Below are 14,359 nucleotides of genomic sequence, written 5' to 3' on the forward strand. Positions count from 1 at the left end.
TTATAAAGCCAACTAATAGGAGGTGCAGAATACGACTAGACATGCTACACGTCATGTTTTTGGATTGTTTTAAAGCATGCGTTTTATAAATTACATTACTATTTGCATGCGTTAACAAAACACATTTGTCAACGCATTAGTTTTGTAAACACAAACATTAACAGTAATGTAATTAAGCAAATCATCTCATCTCAGCTGTTGTAATGTGTTTTAAAACGCAATGAAAACGCAACCAAAGCGCAACGTGTGAACGCGCCCTAAAAGTGTGCTTAAGGGCACTGTCCCACGTTGCGTTTTGGCTGTGTTTGCAAATGCAAACCAAATCGCACCCAAAGGGTGAGGACACACGTGGTGTTTTTAGGCCGTTTATGGGCCGTTTTTAGTTAGTGCGTTTTCAGATCGATTCCACATGTTCTGCTCTCAGACCTATTTATTGGCTGGCGGCACCAGAAAAAATTCCTTTTTCCGTCTGCTCCGACTCTTCTCCGAAAAGGGGCGGGGCTTTGGCGGAGTGGAAACTCAGACACAGTGGGGGACATTTACTATGGTGTTTCCGCCAGTTTTGTGGCGCTTTCACCACATGTTCTGCTCTCCTACCTATTTATTAGCTGTCGGGGACAGAAAAAAATGCCTTTTTCCGCTGCTCCGACTCTTCTCCGAAAAGGGGCGTGGCTTTGGCGGAGTGGAAACTCAGACACAATTAATATGTGTCACAGCCATTTTTGGGCGCTGTAAACTGGCGGAAAGTAGACCAAAAGAAAACTGGTCTAGCAGGGACTGTTGGACACATTTCTGGTGCTCGGGACAGATTTTGGTCCCAGGGACAGAAAATGGTCTCGGGGACAGAAAATGGTCTCGGCGCCAGAAATGAATCTGCACAGCTCTACAATATTAAATGTGTATCTTCTTTCCCAGAGCATATCGGTAACAAAGCCAATGCAGACACCGACACTTTAAGTAAATGTCCCCCATTGAGTTGCGTTTTTTAATGCGTTGTTGACGCATTCCAAGGGCTTCAGCCTTCATCACATGCTGAGGTTACATTGCGTTTCCACTGCATCTGCTAAAACGCAATGTAACCTTATAGCATGTGATCAAGGCTGAAGCCTGGGGCCGGCGCCACACGTAGCGCTTTGTCTGCGCTTGCAAGCTTAAATTAACGCAAAACACCGGCAGCTCGTTCCCGATCGCAGACGTTTCCATAGAAACGCCGATGCGATCGGGCCGAGGCCCGCCCCGGTGGGCGCGACTTTGTCTGCGTTTGCAAGCGCAGACAAAGCGCTACGTGTGGCGCCAGCCTTTGGAATGCAACAAAAAACGCGATGCAGCGCATCATGTGAATGCGCCCTCAGGGCGCGTTCACACGTTGCGTTTTGACCAGCGTTTTCATTTTGTTTGAAACGCATATACAACAGCTGAGGAGGGGCGATTTGCCTAATTACATCACTGTTAACATTTCCGGTTACAAAACGCATAGTAAATGCAACGTTAACGCATGTATTAACAACGCATTAACGCATGTAAACACGTGTTTTGTTAACATATGCGTTAACATTGTGTTTACAAACGTAAATGGTAATGTAATTAGGCAAATCACCTCTCATCAGCTGTTGTATATGCGTTTCAAACGCAATGAAAACGCAACCTGTGAACACGCCCTCACTGACTAACCTTATGCTAGCGACACACGTGGCGTTGGAAATAGTTTTCGGGCCGTTTTTAAGCAGTCCGTTTAATGTCTGTTGAACGCACCCGTTTTTGACAGTTTTTGATGGACAAAAAGCAACCCCTTGGGCACTTTCACACGATGCGTTGTGTGACGTTTTTCATGTGTTTTTTTTTACGCGTTTCCACGGCATCTGCTAAAATGCAATGCAACCTCAGCATGCGATCAAGGCTGAACTTTACTCAACAGTGTAGTAAAAGTTGCAAAGTTAGGCGAAATTACGCTAAAAGCAAAAAATGTTATAAATGTTTTTAAATGCATTCAAACATGGTGTGAAACCACATGCTTCACCTGTTTGTTGTGGTTGGAAAATTGCATCATAGATGGGTTTTTTTAAATAAAGTATCAGTTTTGCAACCTATATGGCAGTGGTGGCGAACCTATGGCACGGGTGCCAGAGACGGCACTCTGAGCCCTTTGTGTGGGCACCCGGGCCATCGCCCCAGCACACTAGTCAAGACTCATAGAATCTTCCTGCAGTTCCAAGCAACCTAAAAGATGCTGCTTTCAGTCATATTTTGATACTTACTTCGCAACTTGGGACTGTAGGAAGAGGGAGAATGAATAGTCAGGGACAAATTATCTTTGGTGGACCTCCTGCTGGCCCCTACAGGTCTACAGCGGGACACTGGAAAGAAGCTAAAATGATGCAAATTTTCCATCTTTCTACTGTGTTGCTGTTCTCAGGAGGCCAATATGATTGTTGAAAAACAGGGAGCAGTAAGTTACTGCTTTAATTTTTGGTTGGCACCCCACGATAAATAAGGAGGGTGTCTTTTTGGGCACTCGGCCGCTAAAAGGTTCGCCATCACTGCTATATGGTTTTTAAATTCACTATTAGTTTGGGATTACAAATACTGTTTAAAAATACTCACCATTTGGGTCTAGTTCACTCTTGTATAGATTGCAATGTAATGTTAGGATTGAAATGTAAATTAATATGTACAAGAGTATTTTTTACTATGCATGGTATTTATTATATGCAAGAAATGTGGGAAACATTGATGCATATATGTGTTATGTGTACAATTTATGTAAAAATGAATAAAGCTTTTTTTTTTAAAAGAAAAAAAATAAAAAGCAAACCTACCTCAAAAAAATTTCTAATACAAGGGTAATGTAGATCCTGCTGCCAGCTCCCATGTATACAGATCTGCAGCACCTGATAGAAGACACAGCTCCCTGCAGCCTGGCTCCAAGTCATTACAGTGGCAGGTGAGGAGAATCATGGGATCAGAGTGTGGAGCTGTCCTGAGCCAAGAGCACAAGTCACTATGGGATATCATGGGAGCACAGAGATTGGAATAACTACTGTGAGTACAGACCCCTCTGACAGTAATCCTGTTATTTTTGGAATATATGTGAATTCCATCCGTTACCATCTATCTCCCTAGTATTTGGTGTTAGTTATTTTTTTCCAAAACATTACAATTATATTTTATAAATGATGTCACAAAATTGTGGCTGCTGGATTTGAAGGCAAATTCTCACACAGTTTTACATTATATATTTGTATATTAAACTAAAAAAGAGCAAGTTTACCAACTATTGCAATAGGGCATCAGTAACAAAAAAGTCACATGTGAATTCAGTCCTACCTTTCTCAAGTCACTTATGTAAAGCCAGGGACACACAGGGGTCAGTTTGCTGTAGATTGCCTCCTGTAAGGGTGATGGCACATGTGGCATTTTGAATGCGTTTTTAAGCAGTCCGTCAAAAAACACATGCGTTTTTGACCAGTTTGAATTAAGATAATTGGTCAAACCTGTGAAAACCGGATGCGTTCTTTAAAAACCCATGCGTTTTTTAACTGCTTAGGCTGCGGTCACGTGTTAACGCGACGCTAGCACATAGGGGAAGGTCCTCGGCCAGGGGTACATGGAAACGCAGCGTCGCGTTATGAACGGACGCCTAGCGGTATGTGTGACCGAGGCCTTAAAAGTGGGCCAAAAACGCATTCAAAACGCCACGTTTTTTTACGCATGCGTTTTTTTAACGGTTTTTTTAAAAATGGCCCAAAAACGCGTGTGGGCAAACAGTGGGTGCGTCTTTGTCTTCGTTTGCGTTTTCAAACGCAGACAAAGCGGTGCGTGCCTTAGCATCATGCTGCAGGAACCCAAGCCACAAAGAAATTGTGACAGAAACCCTCCATCACGTGCCTTTGGGCGCGTTCACACGTTCCGCTATCGTCGCGTTCATAACGCGACGCTAGCGCACAGTGGGCGGGGCTCGGGCCGATCGCATATGCGTTTCCCGGGAAACGCATGCGATTAATAACTCGATCGCATCTCTGGAAACGCATATGCGATCGCCCCAAACTCCTCCCCCTGTGCGCTAGCGTCGCGTTATGAACGCAGCGCTAGTGGAACGTGTGAACGCGCCCTTTGGGTTTTAACCTTTTCAAGCAGCTGTGAAAAGCCGCAGCATATGGTTTGCAGTGTATCTAAATCCTCAATGGGTGCATTAATTTGATGTAAATGTAACATATGAACACAACTTGAGGCCGGCTGTCTGAGTTGCTCTTCAAAGACGACGTGTCAACGCATAATACATACCATTGGGAAAGTCTCTGAGCACTCAATCTGCAAGTTTATTTATTGCCACTAGATGGAGCAGTTGTGCTGTACATAAACTAAATGCAGTTTTACAAAGCTTTATTGGCAAAAGTCATGACAATTCCATGTTAATGCTATATACCAGCACAATGAAATCTAATCTCAATACAAGAAAATAGGGTTTATAGGTATTTATTTTCTTACCTTTTCCTGACTGGACTAAAAATACACAGGTTTCTTAAGAGTTTTAGATTTCCAAGGGATGTTTTTTTTCTGGTACATCTTGCAAAAGTAGGTCATGTTTTAATTTTTTTATGCAGAAGTACAAGTGTGTGAAAAAAAATATACAAGCCTGAATAAGGCCAGTTTCCCATGGACTAAGTGCCAAATCGTATCATTTTGGTTCGATGTCAAACCTAGTGCTATCCGAACAACGATTTTAGTTACTATTAACAGACTTAGTTATAAGACCCACACGGATCAGGAGAATGGGCGGTCCAATTGCTGAGCGCCGCACTCACCGATCTCCGTCAGCTCCATAGAGATGAATGGAGCAAAACGGACATGAGCGGCTGTATGGTCCGCTGATCCTGCAGAGGTACATCGAACCCCTAGTTCTAGTGATCTGTGGGGGTTTCTATATACTGGGGATTGGCTGGCTGGCAGGATATATACTGGGAAGGGCTGACTATATACTGGTGTGGAGGCTGGCTGTAACCTGGCAGGACTGGCTGGCTATTTACTGGGGGGGGGGCTGGCTGTATCCTGGCAGGATTTGCTATATACTGGGGGGGAGCTGTCTGGCTATATACTGGGGGGGAGCTGTCTGGCTATATACTGGGGGGGGGGGGCTGTCTGGCTATATACTGGGGGGGGGGAGCTGTCTGGCTATATACTGGGGGGGGAGCTGTCTGGCTATATACTGGGGGGGGAGCTGTCTGGCTATATACTGGGGGGGGAGCTGTCTGGCTATATACTGGGGGGGGCTGTCTGGCTATATACTGGGGGGGGAGCTGTCTGGCTATATACTGGGGGGGGAGCTGTCTGGCTATATACTGGGGGGGGGAGCTGTCCGGCTATATACTGGGGGGGGGGCTGTCTGGCTATATACTGGGGGGGAGCTGTCTGGCTATATACTGGGGGGGAGCTGTCTGGCTATACACTGGGGGGGAGCTGTCTGGCTATATACTGGGGGGGAGCTGTCTGGCTATATACTGGGGGGGAGCTGTCTGGCTATATACTGGGGGGGAGCTGTCTGGCTATATACTGGGGGGGAGCTGTCTGGCTATATACTGGGGGGGAGCTGTCTGGCTATATACTGGGGGGGAGCTGTCTGGCTATATACTGGGGGGGAGCTGTCTGGCTATATACTGGGGGGGAGCTGTCTGGCTATATACTGGGGGGGAGCTGTCTGGCTATATACTGGGGGGGAGCTGTCTGGCTATATACTGGGGGCGAGCTGTCTGGCTATATACTGGGGGCGAGCTGTCTGGCTATATACTGGGGGGGGGCTGGCTGGCTAGCTATGTACTGGGCGGGCAGGCTATATACTGGGGGGGGAGCTGGCTGTATTCTGGCGGGACTGGCTGGCTATACACTGGGGGGGGTAGGCTGGCTTTATACAGGGGGGCTGACTATAAACAGGGGACTGGCTGGCGGTGTTATGGTATAGTTGTAGTAGTAAAAATAGTTATATTCCAGTACATAGGGGGCAGTATTATAGTAGTTATATTCTTGTACATGTCAGTTCACTCCCGGTGTGCAGCGTTCGGGCCGTGCGATCCCGGCAGCATGCCTTGCGAGTGTGATGCGAGTTCATCGCATCACCCTCGCAAGTGTGGAACGGGCCTTATAGTAGTTATATTCTTGTACATAGGGGGCAGTTTTATAGTAGTTATATTCTTGTACATAGGGGGCAGTTTTATAGTAGTTATATTCTTGTACATAGGGGGCAGTTTTATAGTAGTTATATTCTTGTACATAGGGGGCAGTTTTATAGTAGTTATATTCTTGTACATAGGGGACAGTATTATAGTAGTTATATTCTAGTACATAGGGGGCAGTATTATAGTAGTTATATTCTTGTACATAGGGGGCAGTATTATAGTAGTTATATTCTTGTACATAGGGGGCAGGATTATAGTAGTTATATTCTTGTACACAGGGGGCAGTTTTATAGTAGTTATATTCTTGTACACAGGGGGCAGTTTTATAGTAGTTATATTCTTGTAAATATGGGGCAGTATTATAGTAGTTATATTCTTGTACATAGGGAACAGTATTATAGTAATTATATTCTTGTACACAGGGGGCAGTATTATAGTAGTTTTATTCTTGTACACAGGGGGCAGTTTTATAGTAGTTATATTCTTGTACATAGGGGGCAGTATTATAGTAGTTATATTCTTGTACATAGCGGGCAGTATTATAGTAGTTATATTCTTGTACATAGGGGGCAGTTTTATAGTAGTTATATTCTTGTACATAGGGAACAGTATTATAGTAATTATATTCTTGTACACAGGGGGCAGTATTATAGTAGTTTTATTCTTGTACACAGGGGGCAGTTTTATAGTAGTTATATTCTTGTAAATATGGGGCAGTATTATAGTAGTTATATTCTTGTACATAGGGAACAGTATTATAGTAATTATATTCTTGTACATAGGGAGCAGTATTATAGTAGTTATATTCTTGTACATAGGGGGCAGTATTATAGTAGTTATATTTTTGTACATAGGGGGCAGTATTATAGTAGTTATATTCTTGTACATAGGGGGAAGTATTATAGTAGTTATATGATTGTACATAGCGGGCAGTATTATAGTAGTTATATGATTGTACATAGCGGGCAGTATTATAGTAGTTATATGATTGTACATAGCGGGCAGTATTATAGTAGTTATATTCTTGTACATAGGGGGCAGTATTATAGTAGTTATATGATTGCACATAGCGGGCAGTATTATAGTAGTTATATTCTTGTACATAGGAGGCAGTATTATAGTAGTTATATTCTTGCACATAGCGGGCAGTATTATAGTAGTTATATTCTTGTACATAGCGGGCAGTATTATAGTACCGTATATACTCGAGTATAAGCCGACCCGAGTATAAGCCGAGGCCCCTAATTTTACCACAAAAATACTGGGAAAACCTATTGACTCGAGTATAAGCCGAGGGTGGGAAATGCACTGGTCACAGCCTCCCCAGTATATAGCCAGCCAGACCCTGCCCCAGTGTATATAGCCAGCCAAACCCTGCCCCAGTGTATATAGCCTGCCAGACCCTGCCCCAGTGTATATAGCCTGCCAGACCCTGCCCCAGTGTATATAGCCTGCCAGACCCTGCCCCAGTGTATATAGCCTGCCAGACCCTGCCCCAGTGTATACAGCCTGCCAGACCCTGCCCCAGTGTATACAGCCTGCCAGACCCTGCCCCAGTGTATACAGCCTGCCAGACCCTGCCCCAGTGTATATAGCCTGCCAGACCCTGCCCCAGTGTATATAGCCTGCCAGACCCTGCCCCAGTGTATATAGCCTGCCGCCGCTGCCGGACAGATTGCACAGAAGATATACAGGGGTCGCCGAAAAAGGTGAGTTTAGATATATTTATTTTTTTGACTCGAGTATAAGCCGAGTTTGGGTTTTTCAGCACATTTTTTGTCCTGAAAAACTAGGCTTATACTCGAGTATATAAGGTAGTTATATTCTTGTACATAGCGGGCAGTATTATAGTAGTTATATTCTTGTACATAGCGGGCAGTATTATAGTACCTTGTATTCTTGTACACAATGGGGGTCATTTACTAAGGGCCCGATTCGCGTTTTCCCGACGTGTTACCCGAATATTTCCTATTTGCGCCGATTTTCCCTGTATTGCCCCGGGATTTTGGCGCACGCGATCGGATTGTGTTGCATCGGCGCCGGTATGCACGCAATGGAAATCGGGGACGTGGCCGAGCGAAAACCCGACGGATTCGGAAAAACCGCCGCATTTAAAACAATAAAAGTGTCGCTTGGGACACGCTTACCTTCACTTGGTCCGGCTCGGTGAAGTTGAGCGCGTTCAGATGCTTTTCAGCGCAGCAGCGCCACCTGGTGGACGGCGGAGGAACTACCTTGATGAATCCCGGCCGGACCCGAATCCACCGCAGAGAACGCGCCACTGGATCGCGAACGGACCGGGTAAGTAAATCTGCCCCAATATGTAGTATTATAATATATTTGACTTAGGGGCAGTATTATAGTGGTTTCATTCTTGTTTATTGGAGAAGGTATTGTAGTATGTATAATGCATTATTAAGTTGTGTTCTTTAAAAAAAAGAAGCTTAATTCCTGTACAAGGGAAGCAGTTCAAGTCTCTTTCTCTGCGCTGTACAAGTTGATTTACTGTAGACCATCTATTAACAGTTTGTGTGGAATTTAGTAACTCCACCCACATCGCCATCTTGCCTGTCATCGCCATGTCTTCGTGAGACCCAAGGCTGAATGGCTTCTGCAGATTCGTTACAATGAGCCACTGGCTCATTGTAATGAGTCATGTGCAAAAATGCCATATATTGCAATACAGAAGTATTGCAGTATATGGTAAGGACAATCGGACCATCTAGGGTTAATGTACCCTAGAGAGTCTAAGAAATAGAGAAAAAAAAAAGAAAAAAAAGTTTAAAAATGTGAAAAATGTATAAAATATTAAAAGTTCAAATCACCCCCCTTTCCCTAGAACTGATATAAAATCTAATAAACAGTAAAAATCACAGACACATTAGGTATCGCCGCGTCCCAAAATGCCCGATCTATCAAAATATAAAAACGGTTACGGCCGGCGGTGACCTCCGGAACAGCAAATGGCGCCCGAATGTCCGAAACGTGACTTTTTTACTCCTTTTTACATGACATAAAAAATTTAATTAAAAAACCGTCAGCTCATTTTGCAAAAAATGACCTCGCACAGCTCCGTGCACCAAAGAACTGAAGAACCAGATGAAGCGCTAAGTTCGAGCGCGAAACGCGTAGTTCTCTTACATTTTATTTATTTTATTCTTGCAATTTGTTACAATTGTCTTTTAAATCTCCATCACAAGCTGAGCCTCCCAGCGCCGTGTAAACTCTCATTATGCATCATAGATGCGCGATTTGAATAAAGCTTAAGGCGTTAAGGGCCAATTCAAATTCCCAGTCCTCCCCTGAGTCCTGCACCGCCCCAGATATATCGGACGCTGAACTGATGCTGGCTGAGTTTGAGATTGGAGCTGGGCCGTCATCGGGGGGCGCCGAGTGTTCCCGTGGCAGCCCTGTAAGATGCCGTCTGTGAAGTTATCTTAACCCCTTAACGACCTGGCCCTTTTTAGTTTTTTCACTTCCATTTTTCCCTCCCCACCTTCAAAAATCTATAACTTTTTAATTTTTCCACATAAAGAGTTCTGGACAGCTTATTTTCTGCGTAACAAATTGCACTTCATAGTGAGGGTATTTAATATTCCATGCCGTGTACTGGGAAGCGGGAAAAAAAAATTCCGAATGCAGTAAAAATGGTGAAAAAAATGCATTTGCACAGTTTTCTTGTGGGCTTGGATTTTACAGCTTTCACTGTGCGCCACAAATGACATGTCTACTTTATTCTTTGGGTCGGTACGATTAAGGGGATACCAAATTTGTGTAGGTTTTATAATGTTTTCAAGTAGTAAAGAAAGAAAATAAATATATTTAGTAGAGATGAGCGAGCACTAAAATGCTCGAGTGCTCGTTATTCGAGACGAACTTTTCCTGATGCCTCGAATAACGAGCCCCATTGAAGTCAATGTGAGACCCGAGCATTTTTCAAAGGGACCATGGTTCGGGAATAAAATGTGTTATTTAATTGAAAAAGAATGTCTTCTGATAAGTTATCAGATGTATGCAAACATCTGCAATCTATTCTTCACTGTCCCTCGCGTATATCATCTCCCGACAAGTTAGCAGATGTGAAGAACAGTGAAGAATAGAATAAAAACAGTGAACACAGGATCATTTAAGTGAAAAACGCGGTGAAAAACACAGTGAAGAATAGATTGCAGATGTTTAGCACATCTGCTTACTTGTCGGGGATCCGCTCCTCTTCTTCCACTGAAGTGTCCCGATCTCTCTGCACAGCTCCCCGATGTCTCTCCGTGCAGCACGATGCCCCGATGTCTCTCCGTGCAGCACGATGCCCCGATGTCTCTCCGTGCAGCACGATGCCCCGATGTCTCTCCGTGCAGCACGATGCCCCGATGTCTCTCCGTGCAGCACGATGCCCCGATGTCTCTCCGTGCAGCACGATGCCCCGATGTCTCTCCGTGCAGCACGATGCCCCGATGTCTCTCCGTGCAGCACGATGCCCCGATGTCTCTCCGTGCAGCACGATGCCCCGATGTCTCTCCGTGCAGCACGATGCCCCGATGTCTCTCCGTGCAGCACGATGCCCCGATGTCTCTCCGTGCAGCACGATGCCCCGATGTCTCTCCGTGCAGCACGATGCCCCGATGTCTCTCCGTGCAGCACGATGCCCCGATGTCTCTCCGTGCAGCACGATGCCCCGATGTCTCTCCGTGCAGCACGATGCCCCGATGTCTCTCCGTGCAGCACGATGCGCCGATGTCTCTCCGTGCTGCCGCCCCGGTGTCACTCCGTGCTGCCGCCCCGGTGTCACTCCGTGCTGCTCCCCATGTTCTTCAATGTGTTCTTCACACATATATATTGTTCTTCACATACTATTTTGTTCGCACCGTTGTGCGCGTATCTCCCGACAAGTAAGCAGATGTGCCGAACATCTGTAATCTATTCTTCACTGTGTTTTTCACTTAAATGATCCTGTGTTCACTGTGTTCACTGTTTTTATTCTATTCTTCACTGTTCTTCACTGTGTATTTTTAATTAAATGCTCGATCTCGAGCAGGGGAAATACTCGTCCGAGCAACGAGCCGTTTCGAGTACCTTAATACTCGAACGAGCATCAAGCTCGGACGAGTATACTCGCTCATCTCTAATATTTAGTCATCTGAGTTCATTCTGCAAATTGTAACATTTAGACTGGACTTTCTGGCTATTCCTCATAGGTCTGCCTCTAAACATCCATGGTCAACATCTGATATTGTGTCTGTCCCTGCAATGGTCTCGGTTACGGATTATATATGTACCTCCATGAATACAGTAATCAAATGTGCCTGCCACCATTTTACCCGTTGTACCCAACAGAGGGTAAATAAAAGGCACATGCCATGTATTTGTTTTGATGATGTCTTATGGCTTCATATAAAACTGTTTTATGGCCATACTGCAGATAATCATTGAATAATCATGATGAGGATGATAATCGTAAGAAAAAATTCACCTGTACATCACAACAGTAAAAAATATTCAAAGTACAATTGCCTGCAGTAATAGATAAGGGGCATGTGAATAGAGAATGTTATCTAAGGCACCAGTCCAAATGATAGGAGGTTAGAGATAAAAAGAAAAACATCCTGTCCACGTGTATATACACTTGTCTCACATGTGCCATGGATATGAGATCACTTCTTATGTTTACTCTAATGCACTTTGATACTTGACCTGATAGATCAGAATATTGCACTATATAACAGACACATTTTCACTTCCAATGACATTTAACCTGTTTACATTTTACATGTCAGAAGTCAGTGTGTCAGAAGTCACATCATCCAGGTTTGTTCACTGAAGCTCAAGGTCACAGCACAGTTTCTTGCTGCTATCAGTGCTACATGCATTCCTAAGATAACAATGGGTAGTGGTGTTTCTGTAATATAATATCTGGGAAGTGTTTAATGCAGAGGTACAGTATGCAGTTCAGTATTTGTCATTAGGCTCATACGGGCCTGTGCCTAGGATGTACAGTTACAAAGGGGCGTCCTCGGGAGCAGTATTTATTCATTTTTGTAAACATTTTTAATCTCATCCATGACCGGATTAGCACCACTGACTGAGAATAAACAAAAGGATAAGCAGTCTAGTTTATTTTAGTATTTAGGAATGAGAACACAAAGCTTCCTTCACCAACCTCAACTCATACAAGGGGTTAAGGAAGGTGGTAATAGGTCCTCCTTAATTGTGTTTAGAAGTGTGACCATTGGGAAGTCATACTGTATCTCAGTGCAGGAGGAATTTAGCACTTTAGCACATTGGGGAGAATTCATTAAGAAAACTGGCGGAGAAGCCACAAAGAATCACCATCATTGTAAGTCTCATATTGAGTTCCTAATAATGGATATCGTACGAGTAAATTTTGATTGACTCTTTTTTTCAACACTTTCACAATTCTGGGGCGGTCCGTAAATAAACCTCAATTAAAAGAAGATTCCGACAGAGTAAATCTGGAGCAATTCCAGAAAATGTGCAGCCAGCTTGAAAGTGCAGTCACAGGTTGCATTTTAAAATGCAATTCAACAGCTTCAGAGAGATTTACCTAATTGCATTGCATAAATATTGGGGCTCATTTACTATGGGGCCGAATTGTCGGGTTTCCCGAATATTACCGATTTGCGCTGTTTTTTCCTTGAATTGCCCCGGGTTTTTGGCACACATGATCGGATTGTGTCGCATCGGCGCAGGCTTGCACGCAACGGAAATGGGGACCGTGGGCGTTGGAAAACGTGACGGATTCGGAAAAAACGCGTTATTTAAAAAATAATTTGTGTTGCTTGATACGCACTTACATGCACCGAAGAGAGGAAAGTGAACTCCGGCGGACCTCGGTGCAGCAGCGACGCCTGGTGGACATCAGGCGCACGACCTTAGTGAATCCCGGCAGAACCCGAATTCTGAATCGGAGACCGCTGGATCGCGACTGGACCGGGTAAGTAAATGTGCCCCATTGTGTTAACGTTAACAGAATCTAACATAATGTTATTGCGCTGCACCCTCAAAACGCAATGCAGGTACAACTACGCAAATCTCGAAACATTGGGTGCTAGTTAATGATTGCATACAATGGAAATGCCCCTTGGGCGTTTACATTGCATTTTTTAAAGAGCACTAAGGCTGCATTCACATGTTTCGGTTGGATTGGGTTTCTAAACTGGAAGCGGCTTGGCCAGATCAAATATGTATTTCCATTGAAACCCATTCCTTAATAATAAGTTGCAGGGGTTTTGGATTGTCTACGTCATTACCAATGGAATGCATTTCAATGGAAACTCATATGTGATTGGACCAAGCCCTACCCTGTTTAGAAACACAATCCAACCAGAATGTTTGAATGCAGCCTTCGTGCTCTTTAAAAAACGTTATGTAAAAGCCGAGGGGCGGGGCTCGGTCCGATTTCATGCGTTACCATTGCATGCCCTGTTCTAGTTAGATTGGAAGGCATGAGTGCAGCCTGTGTCCAGATACAGGGGGGACATTGTTTCATTTCCCTTCTTCTCTTTTTTTTTAAATTAATTTTATCATTACCAGTTACTGCTATGATTGAAAGTGTGTCCTAAATGATAAAGGAGACTGCATAGGAAACCATAGTAAATAGGAGTGAAGGAATGAGGTTTATGCTATATAGGGGTGGGAGTACCGAGCTTAATGGATTTAGGGGCAGAGGGGTGTTGTAATGTATAAGACAGTGATGGCGAACCTGTGGCACTCGGAGCCATTTCTGTGGGCACTCAGACCATTGCCTCAGGGCAAAGTTCACCAAGTATGACCAAATCCACCAAATCTTCCTGCAGTCCCAGGCAACTTAAGAGATGCTGCTCTCAGCGCTATTATAAAGTGACACTTCAATGGCTGTTAAGAACTGCGGGAAAAGTGAGAAGGTGTTGACAGAACTGCAATATCTTTGGAGGTCTTCCTGCTGGAACCACCATTCATCCTCTACAGAGAGAGCCTGGAGAGAATCTATGATGAGTCTGAAATTGTCCTCCTTCTTTCAACTGTATTGGTGCCCTCAGAGAGACAATACAATTGAAAGATGTGGAAGAACAGGTTGCAAGAAGTTACTGCTTAAAAAGCCATGCTGGCACTTCACGGCAAAAAAGTGGATTTTGCTTGTAGTTTGGGCGTTCTGTCTCCAAAAGGTTCGCCATCACTGGTATAAGAGAAATAGGTGG

The 14,359-nt window shown here is 44.3% G+C and overlaps 1 protein-coding gene and 1 long non-coding RNA gene across 5 annotated transcripts in view; one reads left to right on the forward strand and one right to left on the reverse strand.

Moving 5' to 3' along the window:
• The window catches only part of WNT8B (Wnt family member 8B), a 57,327-nt gene extending 53,923 nt beyond the window's left edge, over nt 1-3,404 (reverse strand). The window contains exon 1 of one of the 2 annotated variants that reach the window (XM_072130465.1): nt 3,325-3,404. Coding sequence is in view for 1 of the 2 variants with exons in the window: in XM_072130464.1 (XP_071986565.1) it covers nt 2,817-2,869 (53 nt within the window). In the remaining variant the exon portion in view is untranslated. Of the gene's footprint in view, nt 1-2,816; nt 2,988-3,324 lie in introns of those variants that run through there. The other variant, XM_072130464.1, reaches the window with a different exon arrangement.
• The window catches only part of LOC140106189 (uncharacterized), a 296,249-nt gene continuing 284,740 nt past the window's right edge, over nt 2,851-14,359 (forward strand). For all 3 annotated transcript variants that reach the window (XR_011850715.1, XR_011850717.1, XR_011850716.1), the window contains exon 1: nt 2,851-3,039. This is a non-coding gene — a long non-coding RNA (uncharacterized lncRNA). The remainder of the gene's footprint in view (nt 3,040-14,359) is intronic.

This window comes from Engystomops pustulosus, chromosome 11, assembly GCF_040894005.1.
Source record: "Engystomops pustulosus chromosome 11, aEngPut4.maternal, whole genome shotgun sequence".
NCBI lineage: Eukaryota > Metazoa > Chordata > Amphibia > Anura > Leptodactylidae > Engystomops > Engystomops pustulosus.